Consider the following 27,712-nt stretch of genomic DNA (forward strand, 5'->3'; position numbering starts at 1 on the left):
GTCATCGCTGTTACTATACGGATAGAGCATAGAGGCTACATTTAGTAGAAAACTGCTGTTCTTTTAGTCAAGCAAGAAACCGCTGGGACGGTGAGGCTGAACTGCTTATCATACATCAAATACGTTCTAGTTCTATCGTCAGTGTCCCCAGTAAACAAAAATATCAATCCTGCACACGTTGTTCTTTTCTCTGCATCAGCAGCAGCTGGTTGCAGACCATTCTGTTGATTAGACAGGCAGTAATATTGACTGCATTTATGATACTTTACATATTATTTTCAAAAATCTAAAATGCATCACTACTCCACTGGAATGTGGGACATTAGTATAATCCAGTAGTATACACCATTTCCATGAAAAAGCATGCACGTGGCCATACTGGGGAAACATTTTTTTAAATCATCTTATATATATTTTTTTAAGTGTAGGCTGAATTCCAAACATCGCACCAGACTCTTGTAAAAATAACAGCTGTTCATGGAGACTCTCTCATTTTCTGCCTAACACAATATTGCCTATGGATTTCATCGGCACCATTCTACATGAGTCCCTCGTAGGGCTGGGCCATATTATACCGTTCACGGTAATACCGGTATAATGTTAGGCAACGATAGGAAAATGAAATATCGCGATAGAATATGAGTAAAACGCGCATGCGCAGTGCCTTTGTTTTCATACGCACATGGCCGATTGTTGAGTGAAACAGATGAACCAGAATTGGTTTGTAAAAATGGTGCAACTTCAGTGATGTGGAACTGGTTTGGTGTTTGTCCGTCAGATACACGACAAAGCACATTTTTTTGCAGAACATGCAAGCGGCCGTCGTTATTGTCGTATTTGTCAGACTAAGATGCTCTTAAATCTGGGAGTAATCTGGGTCCTAAACTCCGTATTCTTCAGGTCAAACGAACACTGCAGCATCACTGAGCGTTAAAAACTGTCTAAATTCTTTCATCTTTAATAAAACGATCAGCATTGCTGCTTTACCAGGTGTAACTATAAAGTTTAACTTCCAGGCATCCATGAAAGCAAAAGTTATTACATTTAACGGAGTTAGAAGTTAGCAGGAAGCTAGCGGAAGTTAGCTCGCTAGTTTCGCTAGTTACCTAAACATGATATAGCATGTTCTGACTGAGAGATTTCTGAAAAAAATCAAACGTACAGCTCTGCTATCACTTCCAACATAAATGAAGACAGGAAACTAAACAGCAGTGACGTTTGTAGGGTTACTGAAGTTGGGCTAGCTGGTATATAATGATGTGCTACGTAATCGCTAGCGACACAGCTATGTTAGCATAACATAAACAGTGAAGCTGGAGGACGAACACTAACAGTTTTCCACTTATAAAAGTTAACGTGAAGGTTCCTCATGGTTAGAGACAAATGCAATCGCATGGCAGGGTGCTGTAAACAGACCAAACTTCAGTCAGGAGAACAACTGAGATAATCCATCCACAATACGAGGTTAGTCATTAATATACTGCAACAACATGGGAATAGAGCAGCTGCCAGAGAATTCAACATTAATGAATCGATGGTACAGAAGTGGAGGAAGCAAGAAGAATGAGTTTAATAAAGTTTGATTTATCTGACTGCTTTGTTTCGCTTAATGTGCCTTATAATCCCGTGCACCTTATGGTCCGAAAAATACGTATTGCATACTGCAGTTTAATGTTGCAAAGCACCTCTTTTTAACTCCAGTGGATATTATATATGGTTATGTTCAGGATATGTCAGCCCATTTCTACTGGAAAACTTTCAGCAAGGAATTTGCATTTGCACTGTTACATTTTTATAAAGCTTTAATGTACATAAAAACCAGCTTCTTATTTAAGTGAAAATAAATGGAAGGTTGTCTTTTTGCGCTAGTAATGTTGTGGAGTTGTATTTTGTCTCGCATCAATTATATCGTCGGTTATATCGTTATCGCAAATTTTCAAATATATATCGTGATAAATATTTTTGGCCATATCGCCCTGCTCTAGTCCCTCGTCACCTTTTACCTACCTGGAACAGCATTTGCTGCACCTGAGGCATGTCAACACAGAGCGGGAGTATCACAGATATGATGGCTCTCGGTTAAAAACATCTATAGTGGGAATTCCCTTTGCTCATGCTGCAACAGTCACGTTTCACGGCCCAAGGCCTCGTGCCATTTCCCCGCACACTGCTGAAGAAACATCCCTGCAAACCTCCACCCTCCACTCCAAAGTGCTCTGATGAGGGACGGTGATTAGCCTGCACTCATTAAATGTAAACAAACAGCCAGCAGTGAGTGCAGCCGAATCAAAACAACATTCCACTCGGTGAGAGGGAGAGGCGGGAAGGGCGATAAGGTGTGGCGAGGACAGTGTGCCATGTTGTGTGCCTACGTGCCATTCAGCCACTCACAATGCTCTCAGTCTGTTAGTACCACCAGCCAGACACGCTGTGTTTTGTCATTACCCCACTTGCGTCCCTGCCCAGGGTTGCAGTCACACATACACATTAGATGATGAAAGATTGTGTGATTAGCAGACACTTCCTGATTACTTGATTACACTGGGGAGGCTGACTAACAGCTCATGGGTGAATCTGTCTTGTTTAGTCTGATGCCACTGGGGCTATTATCTAAAGCCAAGTTAGAATAAAACACATGTATTCCAGTATTTCTCTTCTGTATGCTACATCATTTTTGGTGTCGGGTCAGTGGAATAAATATCTGTTCGATTGTTAGACTGGCATGTGTGCATACTTTATGTGCAAGCCAAAACTCAAATTCACTTCATAGTTTAGCCTGAAAATCTACGCAGTTGTCTTCTCGCTGCATTCCTGCTAACCCGAAACCCCTTCCCGAGTCAACCCCCTGCTAGAGGCCCCCATTAAAACCCAGTTCTCTCTTCAGCCTGAGAACAGGGGATGGAAGAGATGAGCTCATGTCTCTGATCCTGAACTGGTCAGCTCTGCCGTCTACCTAATGGTCTCCAGGATGTCAACACTGGTGTGTCCTTCTTATTCACACCAATGATCATCTTCACAGAGGCCCCAGACCTAAATAAACACAGAGCAAACTTGCTGTACGATCAGCTTATATCTATAAACAGTGGAGCGGTTTAAATTAGGCCACTCCCAAGAGTACCGTACTTTGCTTGGACAGCCAGGCTGAGATGACAGAATGGAGCCAGATGAACTCACTGAAGGGAGTTTCAAAGGACTATTTCACACAACGGCAGAAATAGCACAGATGCGACTTCTATACTGTCCGACTCTTTGGATAATTTAAACAGACTACATCTTTAACTTGCATTACATTTATTTGGAGGCTTTGGCTCTACGTAAGAGATCCGCATCCTTCATAAAGGAGACTTTGAGCTAAAAACTCACACGAATGAAATCCACAGTTTAATACATACTTACAGTTGGGGAAAAAGACAGAATTTGCCTACGCTTGCTTACTGGCTCGCTCTATTTTGGTGTGACACCCACAAGGATGCGTCGAATATAGGTTTTGTGTGTTTTTCTGTGTGTGTGTGTAGAATCTGTGATGTGCTGATAGGAGCCAGGATGGGCCTCCCAATGACGCATTTAACTGGAGCTATAATTTATGAAGCATCTTAAAATAGTAGTTAAAGAACTTCTGGATCTTACAACGCTTCAGAGGGAGAAGAATTAACTTACTTCCTGACTTAGGACAACGACAAAGTCACAAACTCACAAACCCAGTAATCAAAGTAACATTCCTGCTCAACAAAGCACAAACCAGGTTCTCCACAGTCACTTCAGTTCTCTAGTCCCTGGAAAAAAAGGTGATCGATATCACCGTATGAGTCATCAACTAAATACTTGTAAGGTGGAGTCTGCCTGTGGGTGGCTGGGTAATCCCATTTAGTCATTCTTAGCAACATTTTACAGTAGTTTCATTAGATGAACAATACTAGGGTACCTCACTAATCCAAGACTCACTCGGGAAACTTAAGACAATATTTACAAAATGTATGTGCACAGAGAGAGAGCTTACTGTATGTTGCAGTCATTAATAACCATTTCATCTACTGTCATGGACCGAGAGGAGGGCCGGAAATAAATACAGAGAAGAGCAACAAAGGAGAGTTGGTGATAACTGCTGTACCTGCTATAAAAGCTTCCAAACACATGACAACTGGTCAAAAACCAAAGATAACACATGCCAAACAACTCCACATGTCAAAAAGTCTGATGTAGGGCTGGGTATCGTCACTGATTTCTAGAATCGATTCGATTTCGACAGTAAACGATTTTTAGACAGTAAACTGTTCTTGAAGTAGAGAGAGAGAGAGAGAGAGAGCTGTGCATGAAGCGTGATCATGTGTTATCATGGTAGAAGCGAAACAGCAAAGGTCAGAGGGAATTCATGACGATGTTTATGTGAAGCGTAGTTTGGATCTTCTTTTGCTGCTGGTTCAGTCAATATTGTTTGGAGAGATCAAACCTGCAGCTTCAGAATCAGCACAAAAAGGGCGTAAACACAAAGCGCCCACCGACGCCTCAAAATCAGCGAGCTGTCGGCTTTCAGCCCCGACCGTGTCCGTGGCGTCGGGTGAGGAAGGCGACATCTCACTGATTCTGATGCGTCGGCGGGTCCGCGCTTTGTGTTTACGTCTTTGTGCAGAATCCGTGTTCCTGCTCTCATTTACTGTTTTAGCTGTTTGGTGGTTGTTGAAATTTTGTGAGCTTTAACCTGAGATTCTGGCGATTCGGGCAAAATAAATTTATATTAAATGGTAAATGGCCTGTATTTGTATAGCGCTTTACTAGTCCCTAAGGACCCCAAAGCGCTTTACATATCCAGTCATCCACCCATTCACACACCCATTCACACACTGGTGATGGCAGCTACATTGTAGCCACAGCCGCCCTGGGGCGCACTGACAGAGGCGAGGCTGCCGGACAGGGGCGCCACCGGGCCCTCTGACCACCACCAGTAGGCAGTAGGTGAAGTGTCTTGCCCAAGGACACAACGACCAAGCCTGTCCGAGCCGGGGCTCGAACCGGCAACCTTCCGATTACAAGGCGAACTCCCGACTCTTGAGCCACGATCTTTACCCAATTTTTTTAAAAAAAATCGATTCAGGATTTTAATGAATCGATATCACGTTATTCAAGCTAGAATCAAAACCCACCCCCAGTCTGATGGCAAGAAAGCTAGTACTCTAGCCAACACTAGCATTTCCTAGCTCCTTCTACTCTGGTGAGGATAAATAATTTACTGTTTACTTTATCTGTACCAAATACAACTATGGGACAGCAGTTATTGAGCTTGGCTATTCCCAGTTCACGCTGAACTGGCTGTTATACCAATTCCCACTATAGGTTTTAATAAATGTACGCTGACAGTGGATTGCAGCAGCTCGTGGTATACATGCTGCACCAGAGCTGCTGCCTCAGCTTCGTGTCCTGATGCTGCTGGTTGGTTCTGAACGTCCTGATGTTGCTGACAGACACTTTCTTTTTATTGATCCGTCTATTCTGTGCTCCTGAGGAGGTAAAAAGAAACTCAGACATAATAATATCAGCCCCTGTAGTCTTTGCCTCCCTTTGGTTGCCATGGCTACAGAATTCGCCACAACAGCAAGCTGAAAATGTTGAACCACGAACGCCGAGCGCAGTCTCGTACGGCTGTGCCTGCTCGACAGGGCAAAGACCCGGGACACTCTTGGTGATCTTAACGTTTGCTATCACGTTGCCTTTGAAGACGATGGATGCAGATGCTTGCTGTCAAAGCATTTTTACAAGATTCCTTCTGTGACATTTGACAGCAGCGCTGTGCCAGCCTGCAATGTGTCATCCTGTGTTCAAGCGCAGCAAAAGTTGCTCCAATATCTCGACTCCTTTCCACGACTGAAAGTGACACACCACAAGGGAGGCGAGTCTACTTATCTATATATAAATACACATCACATACTTGCGTCTGCCGTTACACTGGCATACAAAGGCGCATACATAGCTCTGTGTTACTTATCTCCGACTTGTTTCACAGAAGCTCCTGTGTGTCAAAAAATAAAGCACACTCTTCTTCCTCACAGAAAGCCACAGCTCACCCACGCACACACAGCTCACCCAAACTCCTCACTTCCAGTAAATTCTCTACCTTTAAACTCTCAGAGGATCCTGGGGACATTTTGTGCCATTCCTTTAATTTTCATCCTATTTTGGCTGTGCTGAATGAATAGCTCATATTTACTAGAAGATTTAAAAAAAAAAATTTATTTGTCTCAGCTCCTTAGAATATCTAAAAATGGCTAAGCTACGCAAAACCGCCACATTTCAGGCCAAAAATGACCACATTTATGTTGACATCAACTAATGCATTCCTTTATGTTAAAATTTTATTTTGGATTACTGTCCACCAGGTGGCGCTACTTTTTACCATTCAAAGCAAGCAGCAAAATGTCACACTTTTTCTGTTTTCTGCAAGGGAAATGATAAGTGTGCCATTATTGATGTTAGATAATGGTGTGTGTGTTTGAGCGTGTATTCATATCTCTGCGGGGACCAAAATACCACCTTCAAGCCTCATCATCAAACTTAAGGGCAGTGTGACTTTTGCACAGACAGAAAGAGACGAGCTGGCAGCACCATATGGGAACCTTGATTGCAAAGACAGCAGTCTGTCCATTTGCTCCACGTAGAGCTACATAAACATACAGGCCTTTATATGGTTAAAATATGATTAAAGATATTTAATAGTTGCATTTACTCTGAAGTAGTTTTAAAAGACAGTCATTTAAAATGGGAAAAAATATTACATCATAGTATTTTTACAGCAGTTTTTGCGAAGCTGCCATTTTTTGTCCTTGGGATCACGAGTGTCAGGTTTTGTTTTCTTTTAATCTGACATTACAAAAAAAATAAAAACACATGTTGCTGCCAATCATTGACTCATCTAAGGCCCAATAAAAACAATCAAATATTCCTCGAAATGTATTTTATGGAAATTGTTTTTGCTTTTTCAATAGAAAACAGTGGAATTATGTAAACATACTGGGCTTTAAAGGGTGAAATCGCAAAAATTATACTTAATATTTGAAATTATTTTTCAGGCTGAAGTAGTTTTAAAACATTGAGTATTTTAAAGTTTAAAAAAAAGTTGCTATATAATATTTTTACCGCATTTGTTGGCAAGGTGGCATTTTTTGTCCTTCGGTAAAAAGAGTCAGGATTTTAAGGATCATCTAATGGTTAACTGAGCAGCATCAGTGGTGCTCACAGAACAACTACCACTATATATATATAACACCTTCAATTTCACACAGGAAAAATAAGTCTGTACTTAAACCATGTGTATATATCGATGACGATAAATAAACTCTGGTATCAGCTTAGGTCCCAAAATAGATAATAATGTAATAATGGATTGCATTTATATAGCGCTTTTCGGGGCCCTCAAAGCGCTTTACAATTCCACTATTCATTCACTCTCACATTCACACACTGGTGGAGGCAGCTACAGTTGTAGCCACAGCTGCCCTGGGGCAGACTGACAGAGGCGAGGCTGCCATATCGCGCCATCGGCCCCTCTGGCCAACACCAGTAGGCGGTAGGTGAAGCGTCTTGCCCAAGGACACAACGACCGAGACTGTCCGAGCCGGGGCTCGACCCGGCAACCTTCCGATTACAAGACGAACTGCCAACTCTTGAGCCACGATCGCCCGTGATATGCAATCCCAAGACAGTCTCCCCTTTTCCTTCAGTTTTTTTCTAACAAGTTTCAGCTGGACAGGAGAGTCCAAAACTCTGCAACACAGAACATTTCCACTCATCAGGCTAAAGAAAAAACAATCGAGCAGGATGAGGGATCACTGCTCATAAACACTGACTGACTGGCTCCCTCATCCCATTCGGAAAACCCCCTAAATAACTCCAGCCAGAAACAAATGTACAGATAAATAATAATGCAACTGAAGGGATGGTGGGCAAGCCATGCAGAAAACATACCGACAGCCAAACTGAGTGAAAGAAGACTCTACAGTACAACATAAGGCTTCCCCCTATGGCTAAGACAGCATGAATGACTCACTCCTCCTCCAGCAGTAACACCACCACCACTCTCTGCATTTAATCATGCAAGCGTCAAGCTCAGGATATATTTTAATGTATCCTCAGCAATGTTTCAGAGGGAATAATACACAAAAACAGATTTAGTTACTAGTTCAACGTCACTCAAAGGTCGTCGTCTTATGCAGGTGCTACCAATTTATCTGCACACGCCTTTTTTAATGATTCCTTTAATTAATTTTTGAGAGGGAAAATAAAATGAATACATTTACTGAATTTTGCACATGACAAGAAGCCCCTGGAAAACTAGTTTCTGACAGAACAAATAAAGATTATCAGTTTGTAATGCTGCGTGTGTCCATCCCCTATATTGTGAAACATGGACACAGTATTGCCTTCGTGGTCAGAGCCCAGATTCCACTGTCTAATAATATTTGTGCATTTAAGGGTTTCCACAGAACAACACAGGAAACGGGGATCAGAAAGTTTCCCAGTCTGAATTTCCCAGGCAAAGAACACCCAAAACCCAAAACCTCATTCATTATCCTCAAACTTGGCAACCCCTTCTCTCCCCCACAGTGTTTCCCACATATCAATAACCTCTACGTGAACTCACTCGACTTCCAACACTCACATGTGCAGCAGGGCTCTGGCTGTCTCAACATGATACCCCCAAACTTGGAGCTGTACCTACAACAAAGCCCCTTCACTATCAGGTCTCGCCGCTTGGCAGCCACCATGGTCGTGCCTCTGGGCAGTTCTTTTGATGACTATACACACAAACATAAGTTTAATGTCAACGGTGAATAAGAAATAAAAACTGCATGTAAAGAAGCAGCATACAAGCCGTTTCAAAGGGTTCATGTTTGTTACCCATCCTGATCTAAATTACAGCCTAGTTATGACAAATGTGTCGGGCTACACAACATACCGACTTCATTACCATCACCGAGACACTACAGAGATGCATGCCACTACACATCTGAAGCAGTCATGACCTATTTTCACATGTGTCAAAGTAACAACACAGTTGCCAGTTCAACTGTTTCACTGGCTCATTTGGGGGAAGGGACAACTTTTTTCTTTGCTATAACAAAATTCTGTAACAGGTTTCTATTCAGGATTTTTGAAGTGCCTCGTGTCCCCTCCTGTGAGGTCTACACGTTTTTGTTTCAAGGCCAAGTCTTAATTTGAATAAATATGCTTCAACACTTTCTCTCAGAGGATCTGACTTAACTGCTACTTTCTCACACGTGTTTACGCTGGTGCCACCGCTGATACAGGACGGAAGTGACAGAATATGAGCCAGCCCTCCGCCTCAGGTAGCTGTGTGAGAATCATCACATGCAGCAACACCAGTTTTAAATGACAAACTGAAAAAATGCACGTTGAACGGACACGGATTCCATCACATGTTTATGACGTACAGGCTGGCCTTTTGTATTTTGATTCAACTACCCGCCCCCCTCCGTAGGCATAAACACCGCAGTTCTTACAAAACATACTCCATCAGATTTTCCTGTAAATTTCCCTAACAAATGCTGAGCCAAACCTCACGATGCATTGAGCTCAGTCAACATCGACATGAATGAATCGACTGCAGTACGCTAATGGCAAAACACAATTACTCAACCATTTAATCAAAAGTCACCATTTCCCTTCTCCGGCTCTCCCACAGCATGAGCTGGATTGGAACATTGTGTAATGAACGTGAACTAGCTGCTATTGTCTCCATTGTGCTGCTCCAAAACGCTGACAGGGGAGCGCTGAACTCAAGACCCTTGGTGACTAATGTCTGCAACTGAGCCAGTTCAGACTACAGAGGCTTGCATACCCAAAGGCACTCTCTTCATAAAAGCATTGGTGAATATCAGGGACAAAAGACTGTGTATTTGAAATTTACTGCTGGAAAGAAGGTCCCAAGTGTTTTAATCACCGACAAATACACTTCTATCTTTCTGGTTTCACAACTAAGATGGGTCAAAGAGGTCAACGGCAAACATTCATACTCAAATAAAACAAGAATCTTTAAGGACCACAGTTAATCAGCTGAGTTTTAAAATGTAAAGGCCTTGGGCAAAAACATACTCTGGTACGACACTTTATAGGTAAAAAAAAAGAATGGTAAAATGCACCGCAATGCTGATTTAATGTGCACGCATCATTCATGTGAACTTGCACAGCTATAACTCACGAGATTAGTTTCTGTCCCTGAGATTTGGGAGTTTTTTCCAATTCCCTGATGTGGTTCCTGTTACTAAAAAAACAAAAAAGGTTTCAGTTACATTTCTAGTACGCAAGATGTTCTTTACAGGACCTCAATGAATACAAGTGGATCAATAATATTAATAAGTGTTGGTAAATAGTACCTGAGTCATAGTTACTTTATTTTAAACCCTATGGTATTCTATGTAAAACCAGTTCAGTTATGTTACTTCTGGCCTGTTGCTGGAGTCTCCTACTTTCCCAAGTCAAGTAACATTGCCATGTTTTAATGTTCTTAACAATCTAAAGTCAATTTGAGTACGGACCTGTGCTACGTCAAAGGCATGGCTACTGAGTTATACATAACGGTGGAAATGGCTCTGTATAAGTGCCGAGCACCAGCCCACCTTTAAAGTAGTGCTACATGTTTTTGGACTAAGCTAGCTTAGTATATGTCATGATTCATTTAGCTTTACTATATCGTTTTAGCGAGCAACAGTAGGTAAAGCCCTGCACACCACTTGAAAAGCGCGACACACACATTAAACTAATGAGTTTGCGTTTAGTACTATTGCTTCACCTGTAGCTGACAGTTAGAAGCATCCCAGTAAGCTTTACTTTTGACTCGCTTGTTAACTTTTACCCTTTTTCCCCCTTAAAATTACAATACTTACGGCAGTTTGGAAAGTTTTGGAGATTGTTCTTCTTAAAGCTTTTCTGATGGGGTAAAACCAAACAAACTCTTTCTCCTGTTCAACAGGGAAAACTAAGGCGGGTTAGCCACTCAAACACTCAAACGTTGTTAATTACCGTCAGGCAAGACATGGCTGCCGGAAGTGACATATTACCTTGCTTGTTACTGGAACCAATGGAATAAATAAATATAGTTTAAAATAAATAAATAAATAAAAATAATGAACAAATAAATAAGTGGAATAAAATATAATAAAACTGGAGTAACGTTCGTAATGCACGTGACAGGCGATAACAAGCAAAGTCGCTAAATGACCTACCGCTACTTTTCTTTTCTTTTTTCTCTTCTTTTTCCTTTCTTTTCTGCTTTTTTCTCTCTTTCTTTTCTGTTTTTTTCTTCTTCTTTTTTCTTTCTTTTTCTTTCTTTTCTGCTTTTTTCTCTCTTTTTCTCTTTTTTTCTTCTTTTTTCTTTCTTTTTCCTTTCTTTTCTGCTTTTTTCTCTCTTTCTTTTCTCTTTTTTTCTTCTTCTTTTTTCTTTCTTTTTCTTTCTTTTCTGCTTTTTTCTCTCTTTCTTTTCTCTTTTTTTCTTCTTCTTTTTTCTTTCTTTTTCTTTCTTTTCTGCTTTTTTCTCTCTTTCTTTTCTCTTTTTTTCTTCTTCTTTTTTCTTTTCTCTTCTCTTCTTTCTTCTTTCTTCTTTTTTTCCTTTTTCTTTTTTTCTTTCTTTTTTTTCTTTTCTTTCTTTTTTCTTCTTTTCTTCTTTTTCTTTTTTCTCTTCTCTTTTTCTTCTTTTCTTCTCTCTTTCTTTTTATTCTTTTTTTTCTTTTTCTTTCCCTTCTCTCTTCTTTTCTTTCTTCTTTTTTTTCTTCTTTTTTTCTTTCTTTTTCTACCTACCGCTACCAGACTCTTCCATTCAACAGGTGTGCTTGTTTCCACCTGTTAGGTGCTTTATGCAATTTGGAATTTGTATTATTTATTATTATAGCTAATCGAGACGCAATTACGTGGGTGAAGTCATACATACATACTGAACTGTAAACATTTATAAAATATTAGCAGGTAGAAATATTTTCATATATTTGTACCCCCAAATGGTTGTCACTTCCGGTTAGAAGTCTGGCTAACGTACAAGAAGAAGCGAATTTATTTTATTTTTTTTGTAGTTAATACATTTTACATGTTGTTATTACTGTCTTCAAAACAGCAGTAAGTGTCAAATGACCTACTCTATGGGAGTTATGGGTTCCATATTTAAAAAATGCTGTGTAATCGATATTTAACCTCTCAAACGCTGAAAAGAGGATTATGCTAAGCAGCCTCGGATGTAGTCTGCCAATCTTCTAAAAGAGATGACTGGTCTTGGTGTCCGCTTACGGACTTCAGCAATGTACACTCATGAGATAAATAAAGTGTATTCAGATATTACATATGCGAGTAACACGTTTTTCTGTTTATTTTCATTTTTCACACCCATCATTTCTCAGAATTTGTATTCAGATACCACGCGTGAAACACCTCGAGGTCCTGTTTCACTCGGTCGTCTAATCCATATCTGTCCATCAGCTGCTGCAGCAGCCTCCCCACACACCCAAACTATTGGTTAATATTTAATCAAACCCGTCCAGGAAAGTAATTTCCTCCAGCAAATCACAATATTTTGTCACGCAGTCTGATGGTGTTGCATAACAAGAAAGTCTTTTCCCTGTTCGGTCACATTTTTTTATTATTTAACAACACCGAGTCTAGTTTGGCCCGAGCATGCAAACCACACCTGATCGTTGAGCCTCTTCTTTAGTCGTATACAGAAAAGCCTGTTATTTTTCAAAGCATTAATATAGCATTCTGGTAACAGTGCCTTTGTCGCTACAGGTTTAACTTATCTTTTAGATGAACATTTGAGCCTAAAGGCAATGGCTTTGTGTGTGTGTGTGTGTGTGTGTGTGTGTGTGTGTGTGTGTGTGTGTGTGTGTGTGTGTGTTCGTGTTCCATCTGCAGTTCTTGGTCACAGCTAGACTAAATGTGGCATTATTCAGTGTAGCAAACATAACATGTACATTTAGATTGTAGTCATTCAGTCGCTTTAAAATGTGTGCACAATTAGACCTGACCTGAAACTTAGTTTGATACACTAGTTCTGCAATACATCCTTCAGTTAATTATCTATTTATTTTTTATTAAACATAAAATAAATTATATAAAAAAACCCTCAGTATTCAAAGACTTAGACTAAGAAGATTAAGTCATTTTTGAACACGAGGAGCTTGAGGCTAAGACCTTTTTTCCCTCTAAAAAAATAAACAGCTGATTATTAGAATTGTTGTTCCCAAATAAACCGTCAGTCATCTTAAACAACTTTCTTAAAGAAAAGAAAAAAAAACTAAAAATAAACAAGAGGTTACTAACTTTACTAGGATTTACTCAGTTAAACAAATGCTAAATATTATAGAGTACTATACAAAAGTCTTCAGCCACTCCAGTAGTTCTCCAGGCCTTTCAAAGTTATTTGGCTGCCTTTTCACTCATTTTCAGTCCGGTTCTTGTTACCAAACCATTTTTAAGCCACTTAACACAAACACAAACCTATGATTAAGTCAAGCATACAAAGGTCCCTATAACTCAAGGGATGAGCCAGTGCTTTGTCTACACATAACAGACAACTTGGCAAAGGACCAATTTTAAATAGTATTTTTAGTTTGTCACCAGCAGGTCTGACAGGCATAAAATAGTATTTTTGCTCCATGATAGTTATCCCCAGTTGTGCAGTCTTAAAAAATGAGGAAACAGGCAGGCCTAAGAAAAAACAAAACAAATGAGAAACACTATCTACAGCAGATGAATAGTATGTGAAAGTCATGCCCTTAAGAAACAGAAAACAAATCCAGCAACGCCCTGACACAGGACCCGAGGGATGCATCTGACCCTTCAGCTGGACCAAAGTCTTATCAGAAAGTGTCTCAGTGGAAGAGTGGCAGTCAAGCAGCTATTCTCAAATAAGGGAAACTGGAAGAACTTCTCTCACAGACTGATTTAGCTCCACTGCCACAAGGACAGATATCGGCACTTATCACATCACAACCTCAATACTACAATATAGCTGATAGAGAAGCAAAATAATAGTAATGATGATACTAATGATAATATAATCATTTCAACTGCTAGAACAAACGAAACTCCCAAATATGAGATGAATGACAAAGTTCTCCTTTGCCGTGATCTGATGGGAGACCACCGTCAGAGCAGGTGACCCGACCAGGCTGAATCAACTGATCAGGAAGTCCGGATCTGTGATTGGCTGCATAGTGAAGAAGAAAGGGTCCGTTTGAATGACGCTCTTCAGTTGTGAATAGGAGTTATGCATCCAAGTGTTTGTATCTGCTGTCTGACGCGTTGCCTGCATTTGACTGTGCTGATGTTATCCAACAGAGGAATGTCTGGAGAACGTGTCTCCTTATTCAACTCCAGTGCAGTTGCCGTGGCAACCTGATCGACACAATGGCTTGGTGGACCCTGCGATATAATACAAGAGAAAAAACCCGTGTCAAAGTCCCAGTTCAGTGCGTCTCCTGTCTGGATGGCTTTCTCTCGCACGCTTCCTGCCTTATCCTCACTCTGCTCATTCACGTGCGCACACTTGTGCAGCACTCACCATAATCACTTAGTGAAGGATGCAAAAGGACAGTTTAATCACAGCAAAGTAGCTCAAACGCAGTGAAAAAATACATGTAAGTGAAAGAGGGAGACTACCATGTTTTGAATTGTCTAATTCATGTGGTTAAATCGTGGTTCAAGCCTCTTTTTTTCTTTCTTTAAGTGTTCTTTTGGGTTTGAGTTCATCTTTTCTTTGTTTTACTCAGAATCCCCGAAGCTGAGACTCACCCTTCTGAAGAATACACACCAATCTTCATTTCCTGTCCACCACAAATTCTTTTTCCTGTAAGGACTGAGCACATAAGTGTTCAGAACTCACATTATCTTCAACCACAATTTTTACCCAGGTTTGTTCCGCTCCGCCGGGATGACCAAGACCAGGACGTTTGGTTCAACTAGCTGGAATAGATCAGCGCTCTGGGAAGAGTGTGTAGAGAGAAGTGGGATAATAAAGGAGAAGTAGCTCTACATTAAGTTAGAATTAAGGAAAGAAGTAGCGCAGTCCCTATTTAATTCAGTTTATTCTTATTTTTCTTTCTCCATTTTATCCAAATTGACAAGGAGACAACCATAAAACCCTGTGTGGCAAACATCACTACAGATCTGTGTCATGTTTGTCTATGTTCAGGCTTGTTAGCCAACACAAACACACACATTTCTTTCTGTTTGACTTTGAGCCTGAATTAACAGATTTTTTTTCCGGCCACTTGGGGGCAGCGGAGACAAGTTGTGAACATCATCATGACTTTGTTGCCAGCTGGTTATGTAGACCTACGGTATTTGTATTACTGCGTTATTACTTATGAACTGCCTCTCACTTTCTATCTCAGTCTTAGAATCAGTGTAGCCACTGATAGGTTGCACGCAAGTTTATCAAGTGACCCTCATTTTAATTGAAAGATCTCTTTTTCAAGAGAGACCTTTTACAAAAAGTGTTGTACAAAGGTCTCCCTGACACAGCTACATAACAAAAAAGACACATTATACACATTCACAAATTAAGAAGAACACGTGCAAGAGTAGATATGTGAAAACAGGCTTTTTAAACGTGGAATCAGAATATGCAGCTTCATAGTTTTTTGGGGGTTTTTTGTAGCTTGTTCCTATTTTTCCAAGTTCAGTGTACAACAGGTACAAGAACATCTAATGTCAAAATGTCCTGTAACCTCACTTGTAAGTACTGTGTTTCCCATCCTCTCTTTATATAAGATAAAATAACAAGTAAGAAGAAAAAGTGTCATATCACAGTCACATTGTTAGAGGTTGATTATTAGGTGTGCTGTTTAATTGACCACAACCTGCTTTTATATATTTAGTTTTCTCTCTTTGTTTAACGCATAGTTTTTTTTAATTTTGTATTGTAAATCTTTTTATATTAACATATATTTTATTTGGTATTATATTGCATTTTAGATATAATTCCAGTTTTCCAGGTGAAATAAAATTCTGGCCGATATTCTGATGTATACTCTGCTACACGCACCGTTTGTGCTTATAAACAGAGTCGGAGCTGCTAAATGTATGACAGACTACTTATGTGCTATATAAATACATGTATAAAGACAGGCCTTACTTTCTTATATTTCTCCAACTTAAATTTTCTAAGTTGAGGTTTTTGCTGTACAAATTGATTGTAACATTTTCTGGAACAAATCTAGGGCTTCGGTACAATTTTACGTACTTTTTAAAAGCCATTAAATATTTCACTGTGGTCACAGGAAGCATTCTCCGGCACGATGACCCCAGATCGAGCCTTGCGGCTAAGCTGAGTGTGCCTGCCATTAACTATAAATGCTCTGAAGTGCAGGCGATTACTGTAAGGAATGACATTACACAACAGCAGTGAGGGGAAAACACACGTTTGTCATCACAACGTCTCACGCAAGCCAAAGGGATTGTTAACATGTGCTGCAAACCTCTGGTTTGGCTGTGCGAGGGAAACAAATGGTTTATAAACTTTAGTACCAGAGGGCTCGGTGACGCAGCTGCGAAGAAACGAAAGAACAAGGAAGTGCGATGCAGTGAAATTGATAGTTCTTCAGGAAAAGAAACTCTGATTCTCAGGAATTCCCCTCCTTTAGTCAGTGGAATGAAGAAATGAGAGCTTATTTTTTAAATTGTTTCTCATGTTGGTGAGTCAAAGGAAAAGATGTTGAATACAGGGGTACTTTGGTTGGTGAACATCACAGCCTTTAAGATGGTTAGTGCCAAGCTAGGCAGAGTCTGTTTATGTCTTATGCTTTTTATCTTTCAAATTGTTGTGAGCGCCGTTAAATGTCACAATAAACACGACACTTTCCACCTGTTCATCATTAAAGTCAATGCAGAGAAAGATAGCTGTCAGTCAAATTTCGCTATGACGCCAGTGGCGTCATCAGATCCATCAGATATTTAGCGCCATCTCCGACTTTGTCTTGTGAAATTAAAGAATAAATATGTGTTCTGGTTGAAACTGAAATTGAAAGTAGGAGAAACGGAGATCTACAGTATGTGAGATACAGTTTAACAGCTGAAATAAAAATGTTTTTATATTTTAATTTAACCGATATACAAATCCCTGCTCTGCAGCAGTACACTCCAGACCTGACAGCCTTTGAAAACCATGTGGTTAATAAACACTAACATGAAGCAGTCCAGTACATAAATAAATGAAGAAAGACAATCGAGAGAATAAATCTTCTTGGATGATTCTAGCGAGAGGAGCAACAATACGGTCGCTCTGTGAGGTGCAAGTCATTTAATATTTGTTACCTGTTCGCTTTCAAAGCTCCACTATTGGAGTCCTAATTCTGATCAAGTGTGCACAAAGGATCTCACAGTATCTGGGTGTGGCAAGTTGTGTTGAAGCTGTTGTAAACCTCGCCAACACCACACTGTGCACTGTGCACACTGCATTTTGTTTCCTCTTTGTTGCATTGTATGTAGTCTGGGAAACAGTGCTTAAACCTGACTTTTTTCTTTCTTTCTTTTAAAGCTGCACTTCCTGTTTCACCTGCTTTGCCTTCTCAGCATCATATTCTCGGCTGCAGGTGTGGCAACGTTGGGTGTGGTGGGAGCAGAGTAAGATTAGATAATGCTTTTCACCACTACCCACATTAACAATTGTTGCCAGTATGTTTCCAGTGCTTGCCGCTAATATTAATGCGCCTGCGCAAATGTTGCTATGACAACACTGAAGATTTTTCCCATAGTTGTCTGCATGTGTGTGGCTATACTTCTGACTAACATCCCTAAAAATGACACCAGGTTATTGTTTTTTCTTTTCTCTACAACCTACAACCTGACATTGGTTCAGAAAGCAAGTAATCAGTTGCAGTCTGGAGCCTTGCAATAAGGACTTGTTGAGGTTCTTTAAACAGGCTGTCTGTGGTGATTCTGTGCACCCTCATCCACTTCATCATCTTTACTCTAATTGGCTCTGGGGATAAAAATAGCCGCATGTATCCATCACAAGACTGATTTACTTGCTTTCCTGAAAGCCAGTGTAACTGCAGTGAAACTGTAAAGTGTAACTGCTTGTTTTACTTTTCTTTTTTTGTCTTGTACGAATGTGTTTTTATAAACGTATTGTTATTATTTTCTCATTACAAAAGGAGGGTCTTAATTACAGAAATGATTTAATTCAGAAAATGCATCAACAGCGAGTTGAAAGGAAATCGTCAGTTATCAAATCAATATTTTCTTCTTCACTAAACGATCTTCTCGTGGATGTAAAGGAGCTCAGTAATTCTTCATGCAAATTCAAATCAATTCCCAAGCTTGTCATTTTCTCCAGTATATTTCTCTGAGAGCAGCAGCAGTGTTTGACCCAGCTGGCCCTACAGCCAGCTATAAAACCACAATGACGCAAACGCAGAGGCCACATAATTTGCATTAAAAGAGAAGATATTTAACCCTGTGTGGTCACCACAACTGTGTCCTGTTACACAGCCAGCCCTAAAAAAGCCTGGGTACTGAACGTATCCTGTATGTGTGATCTCCCACTTGAATCTCTCAGAATCCTAAACTTAGACACTCCATACCAAGCAGAGAAAATAATCTGTGCAAGGTGTTAATTCCTTATTTACATAAATAAAACTTTGATCGCCAGAGAACTTAAATGTTATCTGCAGGCTCATGCTCGCATGCAGTCTGCATTCTCTCACACAGATGGTGGTTATATGTTTAGCTGTCATCAAGAAAGCTGCAGAGAACGGTCAACATCTAGGAAGTTTGTGAAGTTTCCAGAAATGAAATGCACTTTTTTTAAAACTGCAGATTTTCAAATACTTTGCTTTCCTGTCAAATGAAAACAGAAACCTCCCTTTTTAAGGTGAAGATGTCTTTTAGGATCCAGTGAAGACCGAAGCGCAGTCGGGAAAGTTTGGAAAAGTGAATATTGAGCATTAGCACTCAAATCAGCTCTCTGCTGTCACTTCATAATCTTGCCCAAAGACACTTTGGTCTTGCAGAGTGGAGGATTGAAGCATCAACCTTTAAAAACGCCCGTCTTCCTTCAGCTGTCCGTGTGTTTGTGTGCACGAGGCTGAAGTTAAAAGAGTTCTGAGCATTATAAAAATCAGCCAGGTTTCCAGACATCGTTTGAACCTAGACCCGGACTTTACGGAAAATTCAGCGAAGATTTCCACTCATCCATTTTTCATCCTCACAGCCCATCGTTCAGTTATTGTGCAAATGTACTGTTTATAAGGTTGATGGCAGTCAGCTGAGACTAAAGAAGAAACGTTTCTCCCGCTGAAAACGCTACGTCCAGATGAACAGAATCAACCTTTTGGGATTCATCTTTACAGTTACCTGCTTGTGCACCTGCTGTGTATATAAACCGCCCTGTGGAAGCCCCCTTCCTCTGTGGATTTCCTCCAGTACATCCAAACACCCATTCATCTTGATTTTTGTTTTGAGCAGTGAAGAGGAAGTCCAAAGGAAGCGGAGCACAGGACAGGTGGTGAGCAGAGATTGTTTGTTTTCTCCAGTTGTGAAACTGTGATTGTTGTCTGTGCAAAATGTAAATACATGTGAGGATTTTCTTTACATATCAAACCCATATGTTTACATATGTACTCTTTTAAAGCAGAGCTTTTCACTGTTCCTCCAGCTGAGGTCATGCATATTAAAAGTTTCTCTTACTGGCAGCATCTATACGCTGAAAGCTGATTATTGCACTGATTTAAAAATGTAACAATAATTCATCGACACTTTTTTTGTTGTTGGTTTTTGGATATATTTTTATGTCCTTTAAAGCACGCCAACATGCTCCCCCTGCTCTTTCCTCCTCCTTCCTTTTCTCTATTCTGTCTCATTCATCCACATCTAGGATACGCTTGGGATTTTCCCAGCCTCCAGCCAATTCCCTATTATTTCCTATAAGCCTACAATTTCCTTTTCTGGCCTGAAAACATCCCTCATCTTTTTCTTTGTGCCACACAGGGGAGAAGTTAAGTGGTGTCATTTACCTCAACTGGTGGGAAATGCGTTGCTCTGTTTTTAGCTTCGTCAGATGACTCTCCCATCCCCGTGGAACTGCATGCCTTCGAAATGGAGTGCCAGTCATATGCACATAAGCGGTTCCATCAAATCAAATCCCTTCCTTTTACTGGGTTATGTCTGAAGCAAGAGATTTCCAGAGGGAAATTGGAGAGGAGGAAGGGGAGTTGGAGGGGATATAGAGCTACTGACAGATATAGAGTATAAAATTTAAAATTAATTTAACAATAAGCACTTACAGATGGAAATGAGAGGATCGGAGAGGGAATAAAAGAGACTAAGGTGATATAACTCACTCATAATTGTCCTTTAAAGCAAGGTTATAGTGGGTGCAAACGCAGACAGCCTCAGAGCTCTTGTTGTCACTGGGATGTTGCATATGAAGGGTCATACATGAGAATTACTCAAGCCTCTTACCCATGTCATGCTTCAAGTCTTTAGGTAAGAAGAATTTCTCCTCACTCAGAAGCCTCCGTGTGGCCACATGCCGCAGATCAGTTGCTGCCTCCAGCTCTGTCTTTCTTTCAGAAAATATAACATTTGTTTCTATTTATTCGCCAATGACACTCAGATCTATGTTCAACTGAAGAGAAGCTCTTCTTCTCCACTAGAACCCTTCCCCTGGATGGCCTCTAACTTCCTTAACTTTAATGAGAACAAATGTTTGGACGATCCCAGCACGTCTCATTTTAACCTGCACAGTCTTCAGCCTCTTATTAAGTCACACGCCAAAAATTTGGGGGTTATATTTGACAGCAATATCACCTTTCAAAAACAGATTACAGAGTATCTTTTAAAAACTTTGAACAGGCGATCCTTGTTGGACTATTCTAACTCTTGGAGTTAGTCGGACCTGCCTTGCAGGACTGCAGTTGGTCCAAAGGCTGCAGCTCGTCTTCTGACACGAACTAAAAGACGTGAACATATTTCTCCGGTGCTTGGCTCTCTTTGCTGGCTCCCTGTTCACTTCAGAATTGATTTAAAAATGTTATTGTTGACTTACAAAGCCCTGAATGGACAGGCTCCCGGGTATTTGTCGGACCTATTGCAGCCTTATGCGCCCTCTAGATCTCTTAGATCAAATGATCTTTTAGCCGTACCAAGCTCGAGGCTGGTTCACAGAGGCGATCGAGGGTTTGGGATCGTAACGATAAAAAACACTGTAAACCATAAATTTCACACCCGAGCCTCAACTCTCGCGGCCCGGTACCAAACGACTCATGGACCGGTACTGGCCCGGGGGTTGGGGACCGCTGTGCTACATAAATAAAAAACGATAAACTTTCTATAAAATGAAATTCCATCACTGTGTTTGGTGGTTTGAGCAGCAACTCTGCAGTCATTTGCAAAAAAGGAGGCAGCTTCATGCTGCAACACCTGCGTCCACTTTGCAAAACTGCCCTTATTATGTTTTTAAAGACGGAAGTTGTGGTAAATAGACAAAAAAGTCAATTACTAATGGCACAGTGTTATGTACTGTGGGATGCTCCCAAAGGGTTCTGGAGCCTGTAAACCCTCCAGTTAAAAATAATAGGCCAATAGAGCATTCCTGGAAATATTGCTTAATCAAGCATATTTGCCTCCTCTTCCCGGCTACATACAAAGTCTCACATGTTATACAAAGCGGCTTAATAATGTAGCAATAAAACAGCTTAACTGTCTGCATCCTTTCCAGTAAATATCAGTAGGGAGTCACTGCAGGAGGTGCTGCAATAAACCAAGAACCAAATTGAGTAGAGATGGAGCTTGCAAGCATTCAGAGAGCGTGCACCACCACTTGGGTCCTCGTTTAAAGAGAAGGTTTTTGTCTTTTTTCAGCCTTAATTTGGAATAGCGCTGATGAATCTGATATGGAAATATTATCTCAGAAGAGTTTGCGTGCACTTTTTAAAATCTAGTTATGTTGATCACAGGTATTTACATATGGAGCCTGAAGTTAGGCCTCACCTAACACCTGCTGCTCAACACTCACAGCTTGGCCCAGAGAGATGGCTAAATAAAGATAACGAGTCGAGACTTTCTAGTTTTGAAATACTTTGCATTTATTTTGCATAGCAATGCAGGTCAATGCAGCTACCTTTAAAATCATTTATTGCAATAAAAACTGCATCGAGACCAGAACACTTCAGTCTTTTGCAGTCAGCTGAAACTTTGCAATACTGCAGCTGTTATTTGACATCTAAAATAAAACTTCAGCTACTGCAGAAATTGATTCTGTTTGACATTTGTACCATCTGTTTTTAATAATCACTTCACATCTCTCCCGTGTGTGTTGGAAAGCACCCTTGCGCACGTCTGAAAGGTGTTCGTTTGTGTGTAACATTTTAACTGGGGCACAAAACGGGCAGCGTATTTACGTGTGCGTTTCTGTTCATATGCGAAGGCCTTATGTCGCATGAGGACAGCCCTGTCAGATTGCGTGTAGGCTGCGGCGCTGAGTCTGTGTCACACTGTGTCCCATCTCAGCACATTAGAGCCAAACCTTTGTGATGATGCAGCGTACACGGGGACATCAAAGAGAATGAGGAGGAACATAGTACAGATACGAGGACCAATTTTAATTCCACGTCACTTTCCTGACCTGAGAATTATTTCTATATTTAATGGTTTATTTCTGTCTGGACGGGCCAGAGTCCCAGATTATTTATTTATTTAGGCACTCGGTTGTGGTCAACTAATTAAGGAAAATTACATGTCTGGATTTTTTTTTAATTTCTTGATAGGTTTCCATATTTTTATTGCATATTAGAAGGCTTTAAGAGAAACATTTATGTAGTAGTGCTGAGTGTTACAATACTCTGCTCTTATTCTCTGGTTTCATGTTGTAAATTGAGTTTTGAGTCTGCTGGACTAAATAAGGAAATGTCCTCTCTGGCTCTATTTTTTGTTTCTCTTGTGTGACTTCAAGTCAAAGGTCAAAATTGATTATGGCAACATCCCTTAACCTGCCTCTGACCCCACATCGGCCTCTAACTCTAGGCAGCAAGAATTTGAAGGTGCGTAAATCCACAGCAAGCAGCCGCATCTCATTCCATTTAATGAAGCGCTGATGACATCACGTGACACAAACATGTGACAAACTGCTGAAATGAATTAACTTTGGAAGTTCAGCAGTGTCGCCACTCCACACTTGGCAATCAGAAAAAGGGAACACGGAAAAGAATCATGCCAACATCATGTGTTTGAAATATAGAGTTACAACCAAGTGTTGAAGTCTGTTAATTGGGGGCAGACACCAGTACACAGGAGCACTCTTTTAATTCACCCCTTTGTCTTTATGTCTCTTGTTGGACTTGAATAGCTGCTCAGGCTCATCAAACATAAGTTAGCCTCACACGAGCTGTTGGACTCAATGCAGAGTCACTGACGTCACACCAACTGACGATTATATCATATCCTAGATAGATTCAGATTTTGGATGTTAACAGAGTTACGCACATTCACTGGAAACAGTCTCATTGGCAGCAGTAGTTGTTTTTTTTAACCATCTGCTGTCTGATTATCATAAAATTTTTGTAGGAAATCTTCACAGTTGTGTTCCAGTTAGAATGATTGTTTCTTTGCTCCTTGATTGCCAAGACTTCCAGATCACCTATTCTGACTACCTGGCATCAGAAAGTTGTCACTGATGTTGACTTTGATTTTTTTTTTTTTAGGCAAGTGAGACATTGAGAACAGGACACTATTGTGTAAATTCATACCTTGTTAGTCAGCTTGAATGTCAGGAGCAGCGCAGGCCTCCAGGTGCCACTAGCAGGGATTTTAGGCCATTCTTAGTACACTTTCATACACAGGCTATTTTTACAGAACAGGACCCAGGTGCTCTGTAAATACAGTCTTCTATTGTGAGGCAGACTAATGAAACATGACAAACACGTGAAAACCCACCAGGAGCATGACTGTGACCCAATTTGTTGCTCACACCCATGGTGAAAATAACAAGGCCACAAAGGGAGAAGAACGGCAGACACAGTAGGAATATATTCATGCTTTGCTTTTAATCACTTCATAGAAAAAGTATTTCAGATTTATTTTTGAACACAATATACAATATAATACCATACATTGTGTGAAACATTTAATAACCCACCTGCAACAACTGGCAGACTTGAACATATTATTGACAATAAAAGAAACAAACCCATCTCTCATGCAGATAGTGCTAAATCTGGCTAACCATTTGGACACAACTAGGACCAAAAAAAGAAGAAGCTTGAACATAGTTAATGTTGATACTGACAATTTGAATTTCAAAACTGCTAACAAGTTTGGTCAGAAACACTTTAGCACAATCAGTTACATAAGATCATTTTTGTTGGTAATCCAGAATGTTTCATGTTAGTGCGGGGCGTGTTGTAGCATGCTAACAATACCGTCCCCATGAGATCTACTTTTACATGAAGTGCATTAAGTGTAAAAGGAGACAATCGCTTTGTGTTTGTCAGTCGAACCTGTATCTGGCCTCGTATATCAGCAATCTTCATTCAAACGCCAGATGGAGAAGCTTAGGTTGTAACGAGCCACTGAGGGGAGCTAAGCTAATATGCTAAGCTATTAGCATACTTTAAAACCGAGCACCGACTAAGCTAAGATGTTCCTAACTCCTACCTCTATGTTGCCTCTGGGTTACCAAATTGCTGATGTCAGATGAAAACCTTGTAGTGAAATGCGGTTGGTCAAAAATGTGTTTAATGTGTTGTATTTTCTTGGATTCAGACTATTTCAGCAGAACTCTGATATTTGGAAAACAGATTTAGATGAAATTCAAGACAGAAAAACAAAGTGACAACATTTTTGGTTTAATATTCATGCATAATATTAATAATTTCCATGTTCTTGTCTGTGACATGATATTTAAATGTATCTAAACTTGTATGTGAAAATTAAAAAAAGAAGCTGTTTCGTAGATACAAGGTTTCCATCTAACAACAACAATATGTCTCTTTAGCTGCTGCTCTGTTGGGCACTCAAAACATTGTGCGAATATATACTTAGATATATTTATATATATTTATATATATAAAAACAATATATGATACATATATAAAAAGGCTCTAATTAAGAGTCTTCTACACATTAGACACCACCACTTCCAGGTAATGCAAGTGCATATAAATTAAAATAGATTTTACACTGAACCAGTATTTCTTATTTACAGGCTTAAAGTATAGAATAAATACACTGTTATAAACAGCAAAAGGACCAACTTGAGCTTCTAGCGACAAACAGTAGAGACAAAGGTTTGGAGTGATGGGGGTAAGGCCTTATGAGGCTAAGACCTCATCCAGACACATACATACATCAACGCTTGTGCATACATATGAAACTTACTCACATACTCCATACACAAAACTAAGCATGCTTATGTGAAATCAGCTGAAGTACCTTTGAGTATCAGTAAACTAATTAAAAAAAAGAGAAAAAGACGTGATTACAGAAGCCACGAGAGCCAAAGTCTAATGGCCTGCAAACCATTTCAAACCATCAGACATTTTTGGGGGTTGTTTTAAACTAGAGCGCCTAATTATTCCTATTATTATTTTTTTTTAATTTTTTTTTTCTGTGGAAACAGGCATAGCCTTACATGCTGAATCCAGCAGTTCCAGCTGTGCCAAATCCTCATAACCTGACTGTCCTGGAAACCTGATACAGCAGAGAGGGAGGGACAATATTCAACTGACGTCAATGAGCAGGAGCAGAACATCAGGGATTTTTTAGCGTGAGGAAGAAATAGCTGGCCTGATTGTTTTGAGGTCGTGTCCGCGGAGCCTAGAGGGGTTTGTAAACCATGTGAATACTGACGCTGATGAGGGTCGAAGAGTGCCTTTCAGACAGGCAGCTGCAAGAGCGCCTTTAATCATCTGGTCTGGGCCTGATTGCAAAGAGGCCGGGGTGGGGGGGGGGTGTTACATCAGACGGGTCTGTGGTCAGAACCCATTTCAACTAACAGGATTATTACCACTGTAGCATACCTGTGGGCTAAAAATAGACTCATCGCTGTTGCGCATTTTATCCTGAGCAGATTTCTTTTCATCGCAGATCTTAGCAGCTTGACGTAAGGGCCTGTTTGCTCGGGTTTCTGCGCATTTTATCTGGCAATGAGGGCTTGAACGTGGGTAACGCCTGTTTCACAGCAACATAACTGCAAAAATGAACAGACAAAAGTGTCTAGCTCAAACAGTTTACACTGAAAGATCAGCAGGAATCATGTAGGAATTTAGCATTTTGCATGAAAAGTCGAGTGTTGGTTTGAAACAGCAGGAAGTGCAATGGTCTGCAGGCCATTAAAAACTAAAAGAAAAGCTGTTTAACAAGAATGAGAGGTGTTGTATTTGTGTGCAACTGTGACATTCATTGACTGACATGTGATACAGAAAGCAAGAAGCTAAACGTGCGGCGTGAACCATGGATTTGAATTCCACGTGTAAAGAAGGAACTTGTGCTGAAATGTTTTCTCGTTTAGATGAATTTGTCCAAAAGTTGTTTGTCGACATTTGTTTGGATATCTCTATTGCCCAATACATGGAAGACTTTTTTCAATATACAAAAAAAAATTTGCTCTATTCAGTTAAGAAAAACAAAACAAACAAACAAAAAAACATTTCACAGACATACTAGAGTGTTCAATAAATAAAAAACTATTATAAAGACAATAGTAAAAAAGGCACACAAGTCCTTTGACAAATGGTACAGGAAAAAAGTAAACACTTCCTCTTGCTATACAAATGTGTCTCCATCAGTAGATCTCACTCTATGCTACTTCTAGATCATATCGTGTATCGGTAAAAAAGTCTCAAGGTACAAAACTTCTCTCAGTAGTGTCAATGTCCATTTAATGCCAGTCCAGAAAAGAAAAGTAACCATTTTCCAAACTGGCTGAAATCCTTCAAGTTCCACCATCAGTCTTGCTTTCCCATCAAGACTCAATTGTTCGCGTGAATTATTTCCTGAGAACTCTGAAGCCGCTTCGCTGAAACCGTCCGTCCGTGCCTGGCTTCAAACACCCAAGTGCAACATGCCACTGCGCGGGGCAAAACTAAGCCCTTGCCTCTGTGGGCTTTTTAAAAAGGACAGCAAGAGGATTTCCCCTCTTTTTCCAAAAAAAACACCCGCCTTTCAAATCACCGAGTGAACCTGATGCTGGAAGCCCTATGTGTCTGTGGGCGAAGCCTCGTGCGTCACGATCTCTATAGCTGTCGTGGGCTCGATCATGCCTTCCTCGTCATTCTCCTGACCGTCCAAATAGTCCAGCGGAGGAGAACGCAAATCTCCTAGACTGTCCTCCTCCTCCTCCTCCTCCTCCAGCTCTTCCTCCTCTTCGTCTTCCTCCGCGTCGCCGTCTTTTTCCATTCCGTCCAAGTCCTCCTCCTCTAAGGTCAGCTCAAATTGAAATTTCTCCCCGCCCCCCGGCCCTCCGGTGCCTCCGCTGTGTCCGTGTGTGCTCTGGTCGTAGAAGGGCGGAGAGGGACTTTGGGGAATCATGCTCTGGTACCAGTTCCTGTTGTCCTCCAGCGTGTCCAGAATGTCCTGAGCATCGGGGTGGACCAGGTCGGCCCAGGTCTCCCACAGAGGGTGTACGATGTAGTCTATGAAGCCCACCTGAAAGAAACAAACGAGTGTTAGGAGTCAGTGTCTTTTAAAGCTTTCCTGGGAATTCTCTCCATCATAGCTA

The 27,712-nt window shown here is 40.6% G+C and overlaps 1 protein-coding gene across 1 annotated transcript in view; it reads right to left on the reverse strand.

Moving 5' to 3' along the window:
* Window positions 1–24,031: 24,031 nt before the first annotated feature.
* Window positions 24,032–27,712, reverse strand: part of pde4ba (phosphodiesterase 4B, cAMP-specific a) — a 75,545-nt gene continuing 71,864 nt past the window's right edge. Inside the window, exon 14 of the mRNA XM_085375761.1 lies at window positions 24,032–27,639. Coding sequence (XP_085231887.1) covers window positions 27,190–27,639 — 450 coding nt within the window. The 3' untranslated portion in view covers window positions 24,032–27,189. The remainder of the gene's footprint in view (window positions 27,640–27,712) is intronic.

The sequence above is a fragment of the Diplotaxodon limnothrissa genome, linkage group LG17 (assembly GCF_057381915.1).
Source record: "Diplotaxodon limnothrissa isolate DT_005_m linkage group LG17, D_limnothrissa_male_GT1.1, whole genome shotgun sequence".
NCBI lineage: Eukaryota > Metazoa > Chordata > Actinopteri > Cichliformes > Cichlidae > Diplotaxodon > Diplotaxodon limnothrissa.